Consider the following 21,002-nt stretch of genomic DNA (forward strand, 5'->3'; position numbering starts at 1 on the left):
AAGGTACCACGATCGTCCAGCCAGAGTTCGGCGTGCGATCAATAATTTATAAACTACACGTTCCGTCTCGTTACCGTTTTGATTGACGTGACCCCCGAACACGGCTTGCTCACCTGACTCCTGACACTTATTGTTGTTTTTACTCGCCGAGAAATTAAATATTCCCTCGCGGTGTTTGGCTTGTTAATGGCCGCCCTTCGCGTTAAGGTTCGATTGAAGCGAAAACAACGACAAGCCGGCGTGGCTTTAACGCAGAAATAATTACGGGAGTATGGAATTAATATTGGAGTTGGTTGTGAAAGCTGTGTTATTAAAATGCTCTTGCGAGTGATACCTTTCTCCTGTGTCTTTGCCGAAATTTGCAGCCAAGAAGGTCGACGCAGTTTGTGCAAACATGTGACATGAATAAAGCTGCACTGATGAGACCTTATAGGTCGAAACAGTGGCAATCTGTATATGCAGCTCACAAAATTCATATTATTGGCTCCATTCTTATTTAAGCGACAAAAACATTTGAAAAAAACACGCACCAGATGTTCAACTTTCTGTCAGTAATTCACCCCACATCATTACTCATAGCACACACCTTATTTTAATAAAGGTCCTATATGGGTGACATAATGAAGCGTCCCATATCAAGGTAATCAACAAATGTGTAAATGATCCCAGTCCATCTTGGATTCGTATTGTTTTTTTCGCATCTGAGCGCCGTATATATGCTTATTCTTTCTTTCTGTTCACAGAATCAAACACACACTGCCACGGCTCTCCAAGTCTATTTTAACCTTGGTAGTTTGAAAACGCCGATAGATGACGTGGTAATGACGTCACGAGCCGCTGTGAAACGAAGTATTCGAATGGCGCTCGACACCAACGTCATCAGCCAAAATTCCAGCTCCAACCAAACCAGAGGTAATGTGTTTGATAAGAAGAAATTTAGTTACTTTCTGTTTACTTCGGTAGCTATAACTATAAACTCACACGACGTAAATCGTTATTCCTTTTTTTGTTAATACGGCGAAGAATGTTTTAATACCACACGACAGTACAACAGATAGCCAGAAGCGGCGGTCTTATGTTGCCCCGCAATATCTTTTTCATTTATCAATTACCATTAACAAACGACTGCCACTCTTCGTGCAACCCAGAGATTAACGGTTGCGCCTTGTCCTGGTATATTATGAACAATAAAACGGAACTTCTTATAAGCCGATGTTGAATGTGTAACAATGTACACAGGGCCTGGCAAAGTGAGTGGATTACCAACACCTGGAAACAGTGCATTGTTTCGGGCCAGTCTGTGGAGCAATATGGAAACCCTGATCGATCAAATAGCAAGCGTTACTAACCAGGTCAGTGAATACCATCAAAGGGAAATGGTTTAAATTAAAGGCAGGGGTGTCAAACTGGTGGCCTGGACATGAACCTTACATTGTGGCATAAATTAGCAATTCTACAAACAAAATTATTGATTCTTTCATTATTTGCAAAGCTGCCTGGCTCGCGTGCCTTCTTGGTGTTTGAATATGACTCACGGCGCCAAATACGTTTGGCACCCTAGAGTTGATTAAAAATACAGGCACTCCCTCTAAGAACTTGTACATAGAAAGTGTATCATAGTCATTTATGAAAATTGCACTGGTTTCAAAAATTCAATATTTTTCGTTTAGGTCCCTGGCCATTGTGATATAGAGCGCCTTTTGTTAGTGCCACAACGTAATCGTTAATTTTTCGAAATTATCAATCAATGTATTGATAAGTAGTAGACGCATGCCACCAATGTATCGATCATATCATCAAAATTATGACACTACATGCAATGCTTATTCGTCCTCGTAATGTAATCGACAGCTTATGGGCAGAGATTTAGAAAACCTTTTGACGCCACCGTTTCTAATACAAATTTGGTTTAAGGGAATTGTTTGTTCGCTAATTGGCGGCCACAATCTGTCGGCAAATCATTTCACAACGACTTCGTGTGAAAATCGTCCCATATTTCAACTTATCTAACTGCAAATCACATTATTCCAAAACTTTTAGTGTTTTGCAAGTACAAAATGGTTGAGAACCACTGGTTTAAACTGATATTGCTAACAACCATTGTTGTGAAAGCATCTTTTGTAAGACCGGTATATTGAAAAAGTTTATGCACAAACAATGGCCAGCTGTCATCATGCTGTTGTTTCTTACAGCTAGTCAGTCTCTTACAACTTATAATGTACATTACTATACTGCGTAGTAAAACGTTTCTATCTGTTGTAAGTACTATTGACGGTGATAACATTTTGGACGACTTCTGTTTAAATGTAACTAAATTGCGTTAGTTCGGTCCCGCGGTCTGATTCAATCAACAAATAAAAACAAAGACGATTTATGTCGCATGTTATTTATCTATGGTTGTTGCAATCAAAACCGGTTTTATACTTACAGAAAGGGTTGGATAAGAGCTCCTTCTGGCTTTAGATTTGCGACTAATATTCGTTACTTTTTTCTAATCCTGTTTCTTCAATTCGCATTCCGAGAACAGGAACACCGTTTTCCGTTCGAATGAAATTTGTTAAAATTGCCTTGTACCGCAAAGACTAATTTAAAGACTTGCCGAATTGAAAATATCCTTTTTAGGTTGCGGCACTCACCAGTAAGGCGTTAAATCATTAATCCCCATTAATTGAAATTTAAGTCTTATTTCTTATTTATGTAACAGATGGTGCACCTCCATAAAGTGCTATTGAAAAAACGTGACCCCAACACACACGTTCTGTTCATCGATGAATTGACCAAGGTAAACAAACCTAATGACCTTTTCGGATTTGATTATTTGATCGATTATCCGACAGGTTTGCTCTCCACATGTGTTAATACCGTTTCTGAAGCTGTGTCGATTGCACATCGATTAGGGAATTTGACCATCTCATTTTTTTTAAGCTGTTTCAATGACGCAATGATAAGCGAGTTTGCCTCTCTGATGTTCACATAATCCATCTTAAGTGTGCGCATGCTTGAAACAACTCTTCTACGTAAATATACTGACAGACGTATTACAAGCCGAATTTTTTTTCCAGTACGACATGGACTAAAAAATTAGCACGCTGTTTTTTGGTGTCGATATTGGATTTACTTCAGAGACTTTGTCAAATTTTGAAGACACAAAATACGTTTCTTGGAACTTAGCATATTTGTTTTTTCTTACACACAACGTGTGAAAATAAGCACAAATGTTAGATATTTCCACTGTTATGAATATACAATATACATAATGACTCGTTGCATATATTTTAACACTCTTATGCGTATATTCGCCCTCGCCCTCAAACATTATCCATGTGTCACGCGCAGACCGATGGCGACGCTTGCTTTGTAAAAAAATTCTGGGAATACTTGACCCGCACTTTGGATGAGGAGTTGAACCAGAGCTCCAGAGGTAAATAGAATAATGTTGCTCGTTTCGTATTCTGTCCACTATGAGGTGGTGGGTTCTGATATTGTTAACCCCTTGTTCCCAGCCTCCAACTTCGTGAAACAGGCTTTCGAAGGGGAATACCCCAAGCTGCTTCGGCTTTACAACGACTTGTGGAGCAAAATTGAAAGCAACAGATCTATGATACAGGTGGGTTGTTCACGTGGTCACCGACACATGTTTTGAGGAGGTTATTGAAAATTTGCGATGGTAGGAAAAAAAATGTTTTTGAAATGAAGATTCTGAAGTCATTGCTCCACCGTTGGTATTTCGACCAAAAAAATGATAGCACAGTTTAATGGCGTTTGTTATACGGGCGTTGCTGCCAAGCGGTGGGATTCACAGTACCAAAGCGCCTGTACGTTAAAATACACACCTGATTATTTTTGGGGTAGTAAAGACTGAGCAAATTTATATGCTTAGATTGTGTCAATTTTTTATTGGTTACCTTACACATTGCTATGGCTGATTGTTCAATTAAGAGAGAAAAATATACGTTTTTGTGGCTACTCGGTTGTTTTTTCTGCACTCAATCAAACAAACACAAAAACAAATTTACTTAAGGATGATGCCTGTGAACCTTATGATCAGAATATTAGAGCTGGGATCGCCAAATATGAAGGGCCTGCGCAGTGGGGCGATCCTGCCTTGCTATGCGAAAGCATGGCATTACTTCTGCGTTGTCTGATTACGGTGGTGGAGATCCTCTACGCATGTAAAGGTCGCCTGACAAGTTGTGCGCATGCGCACCAGTGTACCTTGGCCACAATATACCCCATGAAACCACTGAGCTCGTGTAGCTCAGTTGGTAGAGCGTTGGGCCTGGTTAGCCCAGGGTCGTGAGTTCAAACCTCACCGGGAGCTTGATTTTTCAGATCTCGCTCCGACTTGTCGGGAAAAAGTGGCTGATCCAGCTTGGCTGCAATGCCTTGGCTGCGAAGCCTGTGAGCCTAGGATGATGTAACGCACAAGGAGCAAAGACAAACAAAAATGTCCCCAAAATTAATCATAATCCCGAACTACGCAACAGCTTCGCGTCAGTCCATCGTTGTAAAATATTTATGCAAAAAAGACTTTTTTTTTCGAAAAACTTAACGTTGTCCACCCGACATTGATATAAATAGCCCCGGGAGTGTTGCACCAGCTCATGACACCTCCTGAAATATTTATGTCCTAGCGATTTTTCGCCTGATTCCGTTTCCTTGCTTAGCCGTCGACTTAGTGCCAATGCTATCAGACTGTCAGATATCGGCCCCTAATGGATATACGATTTCTACTAGATGGGTATGTTTTTTTTTGTATATTTTTCGCCAAGTGACGAAGGTTACTGATCCACAAAAAAGGTCAAGATCCTTGCGACGTGGACGTTCTGCACTAAATTTTTTTTAGACCTTCGAAATTTTTGATTTGATTTGCGAAAAGCGAATCACATTAAATACATGATTCTGGATGCTGTGCTTCAGCAAGTTGTGACGTAATGTGCATTCATCTAAGTTTCAGTATCTGATCCTGTACAAAAATCTTTCATATTATTTGAAGCGGATTTACCCAATATCCCCAACTCACCGGGTGTTTAATCTTTATTAAACCCAGGAAATGATTAGGATTCGATCAATCCAACGTTATTGCCTAGTTATTAAACATCGATCGCTTCAATAATCTCAACTTTAATGAAACAAATTGGAAATAAATGCAACGCGAAGAAAATGAGGTCAAATTTGTCAACATGACACGAACAATGAAGAAATATGGTGTAAGGTGTCATGCCGAAGCACAAGTAATTGTAAACCTTCGTTATACACAAACTTTCTACCAGATCAACACATTTTTGGTGTTTTTTGGGAGCATAAGCGTCGATTATTTCATTTTCCAGGTTAGGCCAATTAAAATCTTTGCTCGGTCCAATTGTTTTGTACGAAAATCATCTTTTTTTGAGTCAATTTTTCGAACATGATTGCAACTGAACGAAGAAATGGTTCGTTAGTTTTAAATAGATTACTTTCATATTTTGTTTCATAAAAAGATTTAATCTGTCCCTCTGTCACTGATGCAAACCTTTTAACCTCACGGTTGGCCACAACGCATTTTAAAAGACAATTTAGACCAATAAACGCACGTTGCATGAGCCGATACAGTTTTACCAGTTAATTCGTGTGTAAAGTTGCTCGGCTACTTTCGCCTTTGCATAAACAGTAAAAATAAATTCAATTAAATTCCAATTGTAAACTCCTGGCCGACGTTCACCAAAACTTACACAATATGCACGCATCAACACCTCTGTGTGAATGAGTAAACTCCATGTCGGCTTGGTGACGTCAGGTAGCAAAAAAAACTGTGACGTCACAAAGTACGGGGTATGCTTAAAACCCACGGTAACCTAATTAATGTTTTATTGAAATTTCTACGTGAAGTGAAAAACTCTAAAAAAGGAAAAACAGCAAGTTTTTTTTTATTCTGAAAAGCGTTGAATAGGCCATGTGTCTGATTTGTGTTTTGCACAGAATAACATGGTTTCGAACCCAGCCGTGTGTAAAAAAAGGTTAAATTTCTACCTTTCAAAACATAACGACAGAAACCGTGTTTTTTGTCCTCCCCGCTGTTGATAGTTTTACCGCAAGGGATCATTCATATGCTTTGCTGGGTGAACGTTCATGCATCATTCATACGATGTCTGTGTTCACGGTTTGACCGCAGAAATATAATTTCCGAAAATGCCGCCGCAAAATCCGCTGTATCCGGTATTTCTCTTATCTCGAAAACACGTGCTTCCAGAGTGGTTGGTATATCGTAAGTTTTGGCATGACTCAAGTCACGTGCCGACTGCAATTAAGCCTGCATATGATTGGCTTAGCTTTTGCATTGTCATATTGTGATTCCACCTGGTTTCCTCCGGATTGTTGCACATAGTTTGGTTCCCAACGAATAACATTGATTGTATAGTCACCACAAAAGTGGAAGTGTTTGTCTGGACGTTGGCAAGGTCGGAACAGTGGCCATCTGTAAGCAGCTCACAGAAACCTACATATTATTGGCTTATTTTTAAACCTACAGTGATAGGTAACATTACAGCGCGTTTTATTGTGTGAAAATTTATACGTTGACCTTTTCACCTTACTTCCTACGTCACTGCAGTGGTTCTACCATTAAATGTCCATATGGTAAAGAAAATGTGGCTGGTGGGCATTAACTTTATCCCGCATGCCCGACATGTAATAAACCATCAAATAAATTTCACTTTTGTTTTCTTCAGTTTTATTCTAAAGAAATTTGGTGTATTTCGTTTGAAAGATATTTTGCTATAAAAGAAACAAAAACTTAGGAACACAACTCACGGGTTTTCTCATAATGCTGAGTATAAATAGACTGGCCCATATTGTTATTAACACTGTCATGTTAAAGACGTTTCGACAAAAACTTTTGTCATCATCAGTTTGACTGACGCGATTGGTAGAGCTCCATCAATATAAGGAGCTGACCTCTACCAATCGCGTCAGTCAAACTGATGATGACAAAAGTTTTTGTCGAAACGTCTTTAACATGACAGTGTTAATAACAATATGGGCCAGTCTATTTATACTCAGAAACAAAAAAAATTTCAAAAAAAGCGGACTCGTTGCTAGAAAAATACTCGATTTTGTTTCAACTACATATCTTTGAATTGACTAAATTTATTTAAAGACCTTACGTTTATATAATTTTACAATTTTCCAAACAGGGCAAAATCGAAACAACACCCAAAAACTTTCCGCCTTCTCCAGCCGTCATCCAACCGCCACAAGATGGCGATTACAAGTAAGTCGTATGTCGTCACAAACAAACTCTTGTGACGCAATAATAAATATCTCTGAACTTGCAGTGCTGAGACCGAGCTAAAACGCACGCTCCGAAATTTCGAGAATGCGTATTTGCAGCGTTCTTTATCTCGGCTTTTTGATCCAATCAACCTCGTGTTCCCAGCTGGGGGTAGGAGCCCGCCATCTAGCGACGAGCTGGATGCAATCATCAAGACTATCTCCAGGTCAGTGAAGTTTGTCCGTATTTATGACTAAACCATACACATTATAGGACCTTATGTTGTATGTAGCTAAATTAATATTTAGCCAACGCTTCTGAGATTTTCTTGGGGAATTTTAAGCATAAGACTTTATGCCACGTGTATTTCTTCACTGTGGAATGACAATAAAATATCGCAAAAGTAATTAGTGCGAGTTTAAGAAACACGTATATGCAGATAGACTCCAACAAACGACCACTGTGAACTCTACAGAACTGATAAATACGATCAGGATCATATTATTAAACACAAACTTGTGCTTTTACTTAAACCGTAGTGTTTTTAAAACTTTCATCCAAAACCCGATCATTTTACCATAGTTTGCGATGTACATTATAATTCAAAAACAACACAGTTCTTTTTCATTCATTGTAACTATAGGGATTTCTGGGATTAACAAAAGTGTTAGAAAAATCGTTTAAGACTAAATTCCATAATATTTGTATATCGCGCTAGGGCATCATCAGTATCAAAAAACGACAAACACAAAACTGGTATTAAATATCAAACAAGTATTCAACTCCCAAACTATACTTGAAAGAACATATTATAATAGAAAGAACATTGTAACTAAAGCTTTACTTTTGTCACTTGTAGTGAGATAGGGGTGGCGAGTGTAGATGGGGATTTGGGAGTTACGGTTGCTCGGAATGTGGCCAAGACCGTTCAACTCTTCGCCGTCAAATCTGAACAACTGGTAAGTCTTGAGGACGATTTTTTCTGGTTAACCGAAGCGCATGAAACAATCGGCCCCAAAAGCATACATGATAGGCATGTATTTTGACAAGTGCCTGCTTTCCTCAGTATCAACAGTAGGTGAAGCATCCTTGGGACTCGTTTGCAAGTGAAAGAAAATATTAGATCTCATATATCTGTTGGTTTTTTTTTGTTAAAATAAAGGCATTTTTAAGCTCGTTAATCGATTCTGGAAATCATCTCGCATTCTGTTGGAATCGCCGTGACGAAATAAATTTGTCTCCAACAAAAAGCTGACTTGCTAACTTGGAAATAACCGTTTCCATGCTCGCGGCAATTTTATGTGTTATCGTTTCTGCATTGATTGAGCTTGTCTCGGTTGACAAAATTAGACGTAAGGTCTCGGTTGCTGCAAATACAAATTAATATTCATCACCCTGAGGAAGCCTAGCTAAAAAGCAGGCGAAATGCCGGACAAGAAAAGTTACGTTTAATTGTTCCAAAAGGACGGATTGTTCAAATATAACATCCCTGACACCAACAGCAACATAATATTAATATTTATTCACGAAAAAAAGTTAAAACACGAATAACCAGTTCCGGAAACAGAGCAATGACCAAATCGACAACGAAATCAGTGTGACGATGTAAGTTATGTTTGGTGTGTAGATATCAACGCAAGGAGATGCCAGTCAGGTGATTGGTCAGCCAACTTCAGCGCAACTCCGCAACATTGACGTTGTCAACTCACTCTTTGCAATGCAGACGGCTGTTTTAAAGGTGAACCTTCCTATTATGAATAAAGCCATGCAAAAGTGATCTTGCCTTTTTTCTTTTTTCACCTTTATGTCTTTGCCATGATAACTGGCAGTTTTGCTTTGATGTGATTTTGTACATCATTTTTTTTTATTTACTCTGTAAGTAATTCTTACAGTTTGATCGTCCAAGACTTCTATATTAGTTGTACCATCAATTTGTTTTACTGATATTTGTGTTTATATCTTGCTATATAAGGTCGGTATATTTGAAACAAAACCTATGTTTGTTTACTTGCTAGTGCAAAACACTCAAAACAAATCGTAGATTGTTAAGTTGTCGTCACGTAATGATAAGTTACGTATGCATGACTCAGCATGTTTCGTCTGTGGCTAAAATCAATACAACCTGCATTAGCTCTAATTTTACATTCGGATCTATACCGTGTCTCCACAATCCAATTGCTGTCCTGTTTTTATGACGTAACTGCCATTATCGGTGATGTCACTGTGTATGTTTGTGGATAGCTGATCGACGAGCAGCAGACACTTCCGCTTGAGGCACTAGAGATCATCCGCTCGTCAACTGAACACTTGACAGTTTTAATGGCGTCAGCAGTTCAACCCCTCGTCTCCTCGGTTGCTGATTCGGTGGAAGCGATCATTTTAACAATCCACAATGAGGACTTCTCCCTGTGAGTGATTTAGGAAAATAAGTTGGCGATTATGAGTTCTGCTGTTTAGTTTGATGACGTAATGAACGTGTACACTTCACACACTACACAGATTCTCCCATTCTCCCCACGACAACCCGTTCTGATTGCAACTAAAATTTTGCGCTTTTTAACTTTTAAACTAAGTATTAACTTTTTGCGGACATTTGTGATAAAATTTCTTTTCCGTTCCCCTTCTATGTTGGGTTATCGCACCAATTTCCACTTTTTTTTCATACCACATTTATGGAAACTTGTCTTTCCAGGGTTAAAACCTGTCGACTTTCGTACAAGACAAATATGTTTCGCTAAAAAGCAACCAACCTTCTGGTGGTGTAATGTTTCATGTAACGGCATGATTGGCAGGATCGCCCCACTGCGACCATACTTGGCTTTCAAAGCTATCATATCGAAATCATTAGGTTTACTTGCTATCAATACTATCGTTAGGCCCTGCAATGCCTAGGCTGCGAAGCCTGTAAACCATTCCTCTTCGCACGTGGTTTAAAAGTAAGAAGTGGAAATCGTTATGATGGCCTGTTATGGAATGTGGAGTGATTCCAGGCGATTTCCTGCATCGTTTTCGACTTTGCGGTTGTGTATAGAGAACAAGATAGTTTAGGCCGGAACAGATGTGATAGGAAACATCCTAACAACTTTCGTATCGTTGCAGGAATGGTGACGGAAGTGAGGAAAACGTTCTTTGTTCTTTGTACATTAAAGAACTTCGTGATTTCGTTTCTCGTGTCGTTCGCGATCACTTCACCAAGTTCGCATGCAAGGACTTCGTCATGGAAAGGTTCGACATACTCTTGCTCTTGTGTCCAACCTAAATACATCTGTTTCCGGATAAAAATGACGTTTTTCTTTGCTTATCGCAATACGTAGATATGATTAGGTTCTCTGGCATTGCAGCCAAGCTGTATCTGCCACTTTTTCCCGAAAAATCAAGCTCCCGGTGGTTTGAACTAGAGACCTTGGGCCAACCATGTCAAACTCTTTACTAACCGAGCTACATGAGCTCAGTGGTACACTGACCTCACTTTCAAAACACTTGCGCATATGCATAGAGATGGGTTACAGCATTAATGTAGTACTGGTCTGTTGTTTTTCCTAATTACCTTTATCTATATTTATCGGTCGGCAGTAACGTACTTACTGTATTTAAAAGGTGATGCTGAAGATAATTCTGTTTTAAACACAATTTTTTTTAAGTAATTCACCAATTTAAGTAGCCGATTTATGTGTTATAAATCCCTTTGAAAATAACTGCCCCTATTCTGATTGCTCTGTTTTCTTTCGTACAACAAAGTTTTAAAATACTGTGACAGGTATTATTTTGTTTAAATTTACCAATATTTGTCAAATGTCATGACTTCACTTCAAAAAGCCTTAATTGTGCCCGAATTTCTGTGCCTTATACTGCCATTTATAATCATTGTTTTACTCAGTATCTGTTTTTGCTTCACAGCTTATTTCCGCTTGCACAGCGAGCTATCGATCTGTTTATCAGACACGCCAGTCTCGTCCGCCCTCTTGGAGAAGCCGGAAAAATGAAACTGGCAGCCGATTTTGCCCAGGTAGGTTTGTTACGTCACAAAGTGCTTTAGAGGGTGCATAGTGACGTAAAAATGTCGTCGTCTGTCAGTGGCTGATGTGACTGTGTAATCATTATTTTCGGTTTGTTCGATGTTGATTGAATATGTGTGTATGAATTCGACCTGTAAGGTCTTATCAGTGCAACTGGTGGCTGTGGTACTGGACTAGCTTCAAACTAGCATTTAAAACGTATAACATGGTTAAATGAAAACTTAAGTTTGTACTTCAAACTAGCATTAAACAGATTTATCAAAAACGTTCGTGTATGTTGTTTTAAAGGTAATTATATTTTCAATTTGGTATTACCCATGTGTGTGTTGCTGTGATTGTACTCAAAATAACAATGTAAAGTTTGTATCATAGGAAACTCTTGTTATCTTTATTACCAACTATCACCACAACAACCATTATATCATTAATTCAAACAGAGTTAACTCGCAAAAAATTGCTTCAAATATATGACTCCATTATAAGTCATAACAAAGCAATACAACCTGGTTGTATAAACGCTCTTGTTTCACCAGATGGAATTGTCCGTCGCACCGCTTTGCCGACGTGTTACCGACCTCGGCAGCACTTATCGCCTGCTACGAGCTTACAGGCCGTTGCTATTCCAATCCGATGACGCAGTCGCCGAGTCGTCATCACTTGGTGACGTCATTCCCTACAGCGTCGCTCTGCACTTTCTTTTCTCTCGAGCGCCACCGGACGTCCGATCTCCGCATCAGGTACGAGTGTGGCGTTTACTGGGGACTTCCCCCGTTCTAACGATTTATTTTCGGTAGTTTGAGCAAAAAAATTATTATGACGTAGGTTCAGACACGATAAAAAATTTAGCGAAGTTCTGTAAACAACCGTAAAAGATTTTGCAATTTCAACCCATGTGGGTTGAGTAAAAAAGTCAGTAGCAAGGTTAGAAAAAGGTTAGGTGAGTGGGGAATCATAGGTGTTATTTCCACAGTTTAATACATACTTTTTACCTTACTTGAAAAGACGCAATAGTTCTTTGAGCATTTGTATCAAGTATGTCTAAAAAATGTATACACTGTAGCACCAACCAGTGAACGAATGCGTATTTTGGGGCGTATTCACCAGGCACGATTTTGTCGACAAAATAATGAATGTAATGCTGCGGATCGTAGGAGTAGAAATGAAAAAGCTTGGCGACGAAAAGGAGAGAATGAGTGAATTAAACAGTGTGAAAAAAAAGGAAAAGGGGCAGGAAAGCCTTTTGGAAGGAACAACTGTAAAACTTTTAATGGAACAGAACAATCTCGAGTTTGTTCGACCTAGAAGACAGCCTACATGATCGGGATATTTTGCAATGACCTTTTTTACCGTTTCTAGGTCATGGAATGGTCGATTGGACGCTACAGCAAATGGATGGACGACCATCGTAGTGAAAAGGAACGTTTGAATATGTTAAGAGGTGCCATAGAGAGTTACGTGAATTCTGTGAGATCGAGACAAGGGACATCGTTTGCTGCTGTTTATCCTGTAATGGTGAAACTCTTGCAAGAAGGCATGGAACGTCTGTAGGTGTTGAACACTTGGTAGAGGAATACGAACGGTGCTTGTTGTTGATTGTTAAGTTCTATATCGCTGGTATGCAATACGGCAAACTTTATGTACTGTCCAGATCCGTAGTTCGCAACGTTGAAAAACTTTACTATTTTCTGAGATGAATTTCAATTCAACACGTTTGTGTAGAATTAAATCACTTCTTCCTATTTCGAGTTTGGTTTAGTAACGTTTTGGTCAAATAATTATCATTGTTATCCAACCCATCATTGTGAATTCATACATGTGTTTTGTGATTGGGGTTGAAAATTTTTAACGGTTAAAAAACGCAACTGAGAAATGGAACGGAAAAGGTTGGGAACCACTGGTCTTGGTGCAATGTTCTTTCCATCTGTTGTTGTCAGATGTCGTTTTATGTACGTGGAAATACATACAAGTATAATAATCGCACAATAAGTGAAAAACACGTTGTTGTGTCTTGTCAAGAGTAAGGATGGTCAACATGTACTGAGGCAGTTGGTGCAGGCGTGATGATGGTAATGTTTTTAAGAAACACAAGATTATTGTGGGTACTTGAGTCGTTATTCCAAATACGATTTTGCAAAACGATTTTTATTCGCAAAGCAGAAATACAAGATCAGTAAGAACACTCCTCACTCTATACAGCAACAGAACTAAAGGCACATCATCATTGTCGAACATTTATTTGAACGAGACACTAATCATACAACAAATCGACATCACACCAAGGGCGTGATACAAGTGCGCGTATAGGAACAAATGAGGATCGGCAAAAAGTTAGTTGTTCAATTTCGGCTTGTGGTTCGGTGATCAACCTTTACAAGAAGCTATATGCTCTTCTCCACCCGAAGGATTTTTTATAATTTTTTTGAAACAACCGAAATTTTAATTTAATCTCATGACGTCGTTAAGTTTCTTTTTTTTAATTTAAAGATGGCACTGATCGTCTGCCACTCTTTGTGGGAATTATCGAACATCTGATAAGTAGAGCATCAGATCTGTTGGTTGCACAAAGCAGAACAGTCTGATTCCTGTAGTCTTCATATCATGTTTTCCTAATTGAATTTTTAATTTATCCGTGCACAATTATGTTCCGTTCATCACAAACCGGTGTTAAACATAAGAAATGCTAGGGTAAAATTTAAAACGGTGGCATAAAGATTAACGGATACATTGCTATTGAATGGGGCAAGTTGTGGACATTTTGCAACTTTTTGAACTTGAATTCACTACGGTTGAGTGAACATAGCCGGTCGGGTGTGAAGTTTCCGCACGTGTTTCTTCAGGTCGAAATTGCGGCAGAATCCCTTTCCGCAAGTTGAACAGGTGAACGGCTTTGTGTCTTTATGTGTGTGCATATGGAAACTAAGATTGTAAACCTGCAAAATACGATTGATTGGTTTGTGCTTAATTCAGTTTTAAACCGTATGGTGCTGCGAATTCCCGAAATTATACGCATCAGTGTATTGACCCGGCGTGATTTAGCTGGTGTTATTAATTGTACAAAAACATACGAGAAAATGGCTATTGAACTTGGACATAAGAACACAGTAGCATGAGTGTAGTTTCATCTTTGTTATACGTTTAAACCTGCGACCACAACTTCTACTCTCATCGTAGACAATTGAAATAAGTCGGCTTACTTGTGTACATTCTTACAGAAAATTGTGCGCTAGAACGCAACATTGTATATAGACGACACCTGCTCAAACCTCTGAGACCCCGTAGCTCAGTCGGCAGAGCTGGTTAGCCCAGGGTCGTGGGGTTAAAACCTCACCGGGAGCTTGATGTTTCAGATCTCGCTCCGACTTATCGGGAAAAGTGGCTTTGATTTAGTTTGGCAGCAATGTCTTGGCTGTGATGCCAGTGAACCCAATGATCTTACAGAACTTTTCGTAATGTGTTATATACAAGGTTACATGGAGTAACATATAATTGCGGCTGATGGTTAAACTGTATTTTGGTGCAGAACTGTTGGTTGACTTTGCGGCGGATTGCATAAAAATCATTTTGGGTCAAATCTACTTGATAAAGTATAGGATTGAAGACTGTAGCTGTACCTGATGGAAAGCCTTTCCGCATGTTGAACACTTGTACTGCTTCTCACTGTTGTGTGTGAGCCGGTGGTTCTTGTAGTTTCCTTTCTGGTGAAACCCCTTTCCGCACACCTCGCATGTATAAGGACGGTTACCGGTGTGTATTCGCATGTGTGTGTTGAGCGTCGAACTCCGGTTGAACGCCTTGTGGCAAACCTGGCATTTGTGCGGTCGCTCCTGCAATACAGAAGGAATAAATGTGATATGGGGTTTCTTGGTATTATGTTATAATTTACTGAACTGCACATTGCAGACTCGTTAAAGATAGAAAAACAGAGCAGACACTTTTCAGCACTTATTTTTAATTGTTGTTTGTTGTCAGTTTCTCGTCATAAGGGTTTTTAAACCATCGAATTTGTTTTGAAATTCTATTTTTTTAATAGCGCTTTATAAAGTTTCTACAACCTTAAATATAAAATCGATTTTGGGGACAGGTGCAGAATCGAAATCGCTAAACCCCAAATAATTTTCTTTATATGTTTATAAAATTAATTCCTCATCAATTTATTTTTTTTGTATCAATCATCATTTTTATTTTAGGGTACTCCACTATAACCTAAGTAAACAGCATGCCCTGTAGGTAAAATGACATCGGCATCGATAATACTTAAAGATGTTGAGTCAGGTACCGAATCCTAATTCACATTTGTTTTTCTTGAATTCTGTCAAGCTTTTCAATACTATCGGATTTCGAAGAACCTTCACTTTACCTGAGTGTGGATAATTTTATGACGACAAAGGGTGCTGGCTTGACGAAATCCTTTCCCACAAACTTTGCACACGAACGGTCGAGCTCCCGTGTGTACTGGCATATGACGTGTGAGATTGTACTGAGCCTTGAAACTTTTTCCGCAAACCTGAAATATGGGAAGTTTCAAAATTGACAATTTATTTTCCACAACATTTAAAGGCCATAAGGCCGACCGGAGATTCTGCTACCTCAATGGTTTTAATATTTTCATGTCGCATGAAAATAGACTTGGAGATCTATCTATCCAGAATCTTAATGACGGAGATCCTAACTTTTTTTAAATTGGCGTTTTTTTTTCTTGCAACGCTAATAACTTGGCCAGGTGACCATTATGAATGTTTCTTGTAAATATAAAAAAGTCGATATGGAAAAAGGGGATTTGGAGTAAACGTATTTCAACCAACAAAACTTTTTCGGCGGGAAAACCGAATTACAATAATCTAGAACGGGGACCAAAGTTGCAAAAAAATCAGTGAAGGCAGAACTTTGGGATGAAAACTTTACTCAACTTCGTGTTTTCGAAAAAAGTTAAAAAAACAAATTGTGATTGAAGTGTTTGACTAAGCGTTAAAGTTAGTGTTCACTTTATTGCTTTATGCTCCAACAAACAGGATAAACCCATGCCCGCTGTCGTATTTTTAACACAAGTTTTCAGAACTTTCGGGCGGCCATTTTGAACATGAGCCAGTTGTTATATTATAAATATATAAAAGAAAAATCCAAACACAACTAAACATTGTGCTCACTTTGCACTCGTAGCTTGACGCTCTTAACGCAGATTCAACGTTCACCCCTGCTATCGTATCAACCTGGCCTTCGCACGGTTGATTTCTTGTAAGCCCGACCCGCGGACACACAATATGGCGGACTTGGGTTGCTTGTTGACCGGCCGAATTCGACATTTTTCCCGGGATGGGACTGGGACTGGCCGCGCTCTCCGCCGAGCTGGATTTGGGCGAACTTGACTGGCGAGATGCCGTACTTCCCCTATCCATGGAAGTTCCGCGCAACTCCGATTGACCGAAATTATCACCTCGACGTGGGAGTCGTTGGTATGGATATCCTCCCCGGTTTTTGCGCAGATGTTGCGTTGAGAAGTCACGTTTGTGTCCATGCATCTGACCACCCCTCGCAGAATGTAACTCCACCCCAGTCAGTATCGTCGAGGCCTGTCGTCCCATATCACCCGCCCTACACAAGTAGCAGTTTTTGTCCATTCCACTTTTGAGGCCGTAGAGAGCGGAAAACGCTTGCCACTGCTCCAGAAGTGAGTTCTTTGTACCGAAACTCCTCGGCGTCAATAGTCGCTGCAGCAGCGCGTTATCGTTGCCTGAATTTAACCAAAGTTCTGGGCGAAACACTGGGATATCTGTGGAAGACGGGAGGGGGCATAGCCAAGGATACGTCGCAGGGTCCCTAAATATAATCGGTCTCTGGTGAAACGCAGCTGGATTGTGAAGATAAGATGAGGAGCAATGAAATTGTCTCGCATTGTTTTGGCAAAGATTCGCTGACTGCCCCGCGATGTCGATCAGCTTTCCATTGCTTGTCGCTCTCGTCCAATTAAAATCGTGTTGAAAATGCCATTGCAGCCAATCCCGGCCCATCTTGCTCATCACGTCATCAGTAGCACGATCCATGGTGGCTGAGATCTGCAAGGTTCATTTTTAGAATACGATTAAAATTTACCCACCAAACTACGTTTATAGTATTGCTCATATACGGGTTTTTAATGGTATATAGTCTACATGTAAAGAAGCCTTGTTGTATAACAGGCGAAACGTCGGAATAAAGTTACACGTAAAGAGTTCGAATATTACTACGTTATGTCCGATATAGGTTGCTTTCAAAGTTATTCGTATTTAAGGAATCAGATGTGAAGAGTAGGTAAGTTAAATTCGAGGCTGTATGGTTTCTACACTGTGTGGTAACAAACCTATCATTTAGAATAATATAATTAAACCTATATGTCCAGCATCTTAGCTTTGGCTTTCTTATGTAAAGTAGTCCGCTACCTATCACATAACATTAAAATATTTGTAGCAACAAAAACCAAATTATACTTCATGAGATAAGATCAAGTCCACCATCATACAGTAACATGCCAAGGGGCAAGAAAAGCTTGTGAGAATTTACCCATCAGCAAAGTTTGCAATTTACCTTCGTTTGCTTCCTATCATACGTATGCGGCGACTTGTGAGTAAGTTCGTTCGACGATGGTTTGGAGAGGATACTTTCAATGTGGAACGGTGGTTTGTTGTGCATGACTGAACTTTACCACAGTATAAACCTACAGGTGGATAAAATCCTGAAAGCCATATCGGTCAATATATTGTTTACAATTTTACATTATTTTTTTTGCATTGAAATCACTCGAAAATTATATTCGTAGTCCTGTTTAGTGTGTTTTCATAACGTTATACCGGTTTTAACGGATCCCAAAATGAAAAATAAGCAAGTCTTTTTGATCAGTGCTATAACCATGTAACAAACCACTTTCTATTGTTTTGCTGCCTTTGCTTTGAAAATTTCCAACTAATCTTTTCCAACACACTTAAATTCCAATATCTGATTTAAAAAAGGCAAAATGCAAGCTCTTTTGAAATTAACAATGTCTAATTACGCGACATGAAAGTTTCGGTATTTTAGCAATAAACTCTTTGGTGTTAGATTGAAGCCGTGCTACATGATATGATCAACTTCGCCACATTGATCGATCTTCCTGGTTGCCATGACAAATGACGTCGGTCACTTTTTCATGTAAATCCTGAGTTCAAGTTCAATGCTATTTACACGAAATAAGTTGCCAAATTTTGTTATCAACTCAGGATTCAATAAATTTTGAGTCTTTGCGCATACAACCCCATGTCACTTTCTCTCAGTAGACGTAACTTGAAACTGTTTAAATTTCACTGCCTCGAATTTAAACCTCGGGCTCAAATCTCTTTCACCCATTGCTCAGAGGAATCGCTAAAAATGACCCCTAGCTCTTGCAAAGCCGCCCCAGACTGCGATCAGCGCAGAGTCAGCCTGAGCCTTATGTAAACGTCCAGCAAGAGACTACGAGACCACAAAAAATCGCGAAAAAGCCGAAGCGGGATGGTTGTGGGGCAGCCAAAATCCCATCACTCTACTGTAATCTGACGTCAACTGATGCGCGGCGCCTGTTCCACAGCGGAAGCCTTCGCTGCCGCGAAACGTTCTTGCTGGCCATTTCACACGCCCGCTCTAGCCGGTGGTGGCACTATTTGGCTCATAGATTGTTTTTCATTGTTGAGCTTCTGTTACGTCACAGTGCCAGGTCGAAGTTCGTCACAGAGCTCCCTTAATTGAACGTAAACAAACCTGTCGATGTCGTTGTGGGTCACTGTTTAGGCTTAAATTGAGCGTGTAGGCAAAACTACAGAGTTTTCATTACAATGTGCGTTGTTGCAAATAACGGCAGTGAGGGTTTAGGACAAAAAACATTTTCTATCAGCAACATTTTCCCCAAAACACGTAAATAGTATACTTAATACACAAAGCAAAACACTTTTTCCCTAACAGGTGGACAAGCACAATTAGAAACCTTGATTGCACGCGCGGATCTTTAAGTTAACAACACGTCCAGAGTTGTTGCTTTAAAAGATGTTTCCGTTAACGAAACTCTCGCTTGTTTTTCGCCGAAACGCGTTTCCACCGCACAAGTACGAAGTGGGCAAGTTTTCGCACTCCAAAATGCGACTGGGTGCCACCTACTCCAATGTGCGGTGCATGAGCTGGACCGAAACGATCGAGCCCGTCGTTGACTGACGGTGTGGCCTTTCCCGTCGACAAACGGCTTTTAATTAATCCACATCAAACCTGACTGGGCAGCGACACCGAGTCTCGTGGTAAGGCAGACAGTGAACAAGCGGCCTCTTGCCTGTCAGTAAAAGTGAAGACCCGAACTGAATGGTAAAGGGGTGATAGCATCTCCGAGTCCTGCTGCCAGGACCACACACGCGTTTGGTAAATCAGAATATTGTGCGCGCTCTGTTGAAGCTTACAGACAAAATCCTATTATCCGGGGGCGCTGGAGCTTTCTGCTGTTCCAGGAAGGGGCCGTGGGGCATAGGCGGGATTTAAAATGGCGCACTCACCCACACCCTGTCATCGTACCCCAGGGAGGCGCTCGTACAGTAACAGTGAAAGCGCATTTTCATTACACAATAATAAAAATCAAAAGCACAATAAAATTATGCCCCAAATTCAATAAAATAACGCTACAAAAATTGCTTTCGTATAAAAAATTCGATTCTCAAAGAAAAACTTTTTCAAAAGCAAATGGTTTGTACAAAAAAACGTACCCGTCTCGTCGCTTTAAAAAACATCGAAAACCCATTTTCATGGTCTTTATGTTTATCAATTCACTAAACCTCATCCTGGGCACCTTTACGGATTTCCCAAACGGCGCAAAACCTTCGGAAACACTCGCAAATCCAAGAAGTAACAGACAACAATATACCGAGAAGCTCAGCAACGATGAGCCCCAAAAATGGGCAAATCCGACCAACAGCAGCGGTAAACAAGCAACTCTCTTGATTTAAATGCCACCCACGGAGTACTCGAGGACCACCACTGCCTTAAGCCCATTGAGGCCATGCGCAACACGTCAAAATGGCTAACGTTCAATTCGCTGTGAAATCGGGTATCAACGATGGCCGAAGTACCGCATGGAGCCTCTGGGCTTGTTTATAGATGACATGGCTGTTGATGACTTGTTGTAATTACCGTTTAAGATCGCGAGTTTGTTTGCAAACGCGATCGACGTGCGCAAGAGATTGTCCGTTATCTTCGCGCTTTAAAGAAAAAGCCAGAATGCTGCTATTTTACCGAAACATCTGCGATTTCCCGTCCCCAAGAATTGTGTGTAGAAAAGATGTGACGTTGAATTGTTTAAGAGCGATTTTTCACTAAAACCGAAAAATTGAATCGTTTAATTATTATTAAGAAAAAAAATTGGCTTGAAAAAATTGTGGATTTTGAAACCCTGTAAACATTCGTCTTTTACCACAAATATTTAGCGCCGAAATTATCTAGATTTAACACTTGTTCCACTTATACGAATCTTCAATTATGGGGACAAGTTTTGAGCATAGTTTCATATGTTCATCTATTTTATTCCGCTTGCTATAAAACCTAAGGCGGCATCTTATCATTTTACCCTAAAAAATCACATAAGGTGGAACTGTTAGGCAGTTGTCAACACAATTTGCTATTAAACGTATTATATTTGCTTTTTGGTATTAATTTAAACAATAATCGTGACGTTCATGCGCGTTTTGGTATCTAAAGAAATACTTAAATTATTTTTGTCA

At 39.8% G+C, this 21,002-nt stretch overlaps 2 protein-coding genes across 2 annotated transcripts in view; one reads left to right on the forward strand and one right to left on the reverse strand.

The window, feature by feature from the left end:
• Positions 1 to 13,239, forward strand: part of LOC145901760 (conserved oligomeric Golgi complex subunit 5-like) — a 29,653-nt gene extending 16,414 nt beyond the window's left edge. The window contains exons 7-20 of the mRNA XM_082989534.1: positions 744 to 912; positions 1,240 to 1,352; positions 2,705 to 2,782; positions 3,337 to 3,421; positions 3,504 to 3,607; positions 7,173 to 7,249; positions 7,314 to 7,475; positions 8,109 to 8,208; positions 8,877 to 8,987; positions 9,491 to 9,657; positions 10,349 to 10,474; positions 11,147 to 11,255; positions 11,799 to 12,002; positions 12,622 to 13,239. Coding sequence (XP_082845660.1) covers positions 744 to 912; positions 1,240 to 1,352; positions 2,705 to 2,782; positions 3,337 to 3,421; positions 3,504 to 3,607; positions 7,173 to 7,249; positions 7,314 to 7,475; positions 8,109 to 8,208; positions 8,877 to 8,987; positions 9,491 to 9,657; positions 10,349 to 10,474; positions 11,147 to 11,255; positions 11,799 to 12,002; positions 12,622 to 12,813 — 1,797 coding nt within the window. The 3' untranslated portion in view covers positions 12,814 to 13,239. The remainder of the gene's footprint in view (positions 1 to 743; positions 913 to 1,239; positions 1,353 to 2,704; positions 2,783 to 3,336; positions 3,422 to 3,503; positions 3,608 to 7,172; positions 7,250 to 7,313; positions 7,476 to 8,108; positions 8,209 to 8,876; positions 8,988 to 9,490; positions 9,658 to 10,348; positions 10,475 to 11,146; positions 11,256 to 11,798; positions 12,003 to 12,621) is intronic.
• Positions 13,240 to 13,494: 255 nt separating this feature from the next.
• LOC145902617 (uncharacterized) lies at positions 13,495 to 17,979 on the reverse strand. The gene is made up of 5 exons (XM_082990656.1): positions 17,824 to 17,979; positions 16,410 to 17,315; positions 15,623 to 15,769; positions 14,877 to 15,089; positions 13,495 to 14,195 (listed from the first exon to the last, which is right to left on the reverse strand). The coding sequence occupies exons 1-5, from the start codon at positions 17,926 to 17,928 to the stop codon at positions 14,046 to 14,048; spliced, it is 1,521 nt and encodes a 506-aa protein (XP_082846782.1). The 5' UTR covers positions 17,929 to 17,979; the 3' UTR covers positions 13,495 to 14,045.
• Between the last annotated feature and the right edge of the window lie 3,023 nt (positions 17,980 to 21,002).

The sequence above is a fragment of the Ascidia mentula genome, chromosome 5, assembly GCF_947561715.1.
Source record: "Ascidia mentula chromosome 5, kaAscMent1.1, whole genome shotgun sequence".
Lineage (NCBI taxonomy): Eukaryota > Metazoa > Chordata > Ascidiacea > Phlebobranchia > Ascidiidae > Ascidia > Ascidia mentula.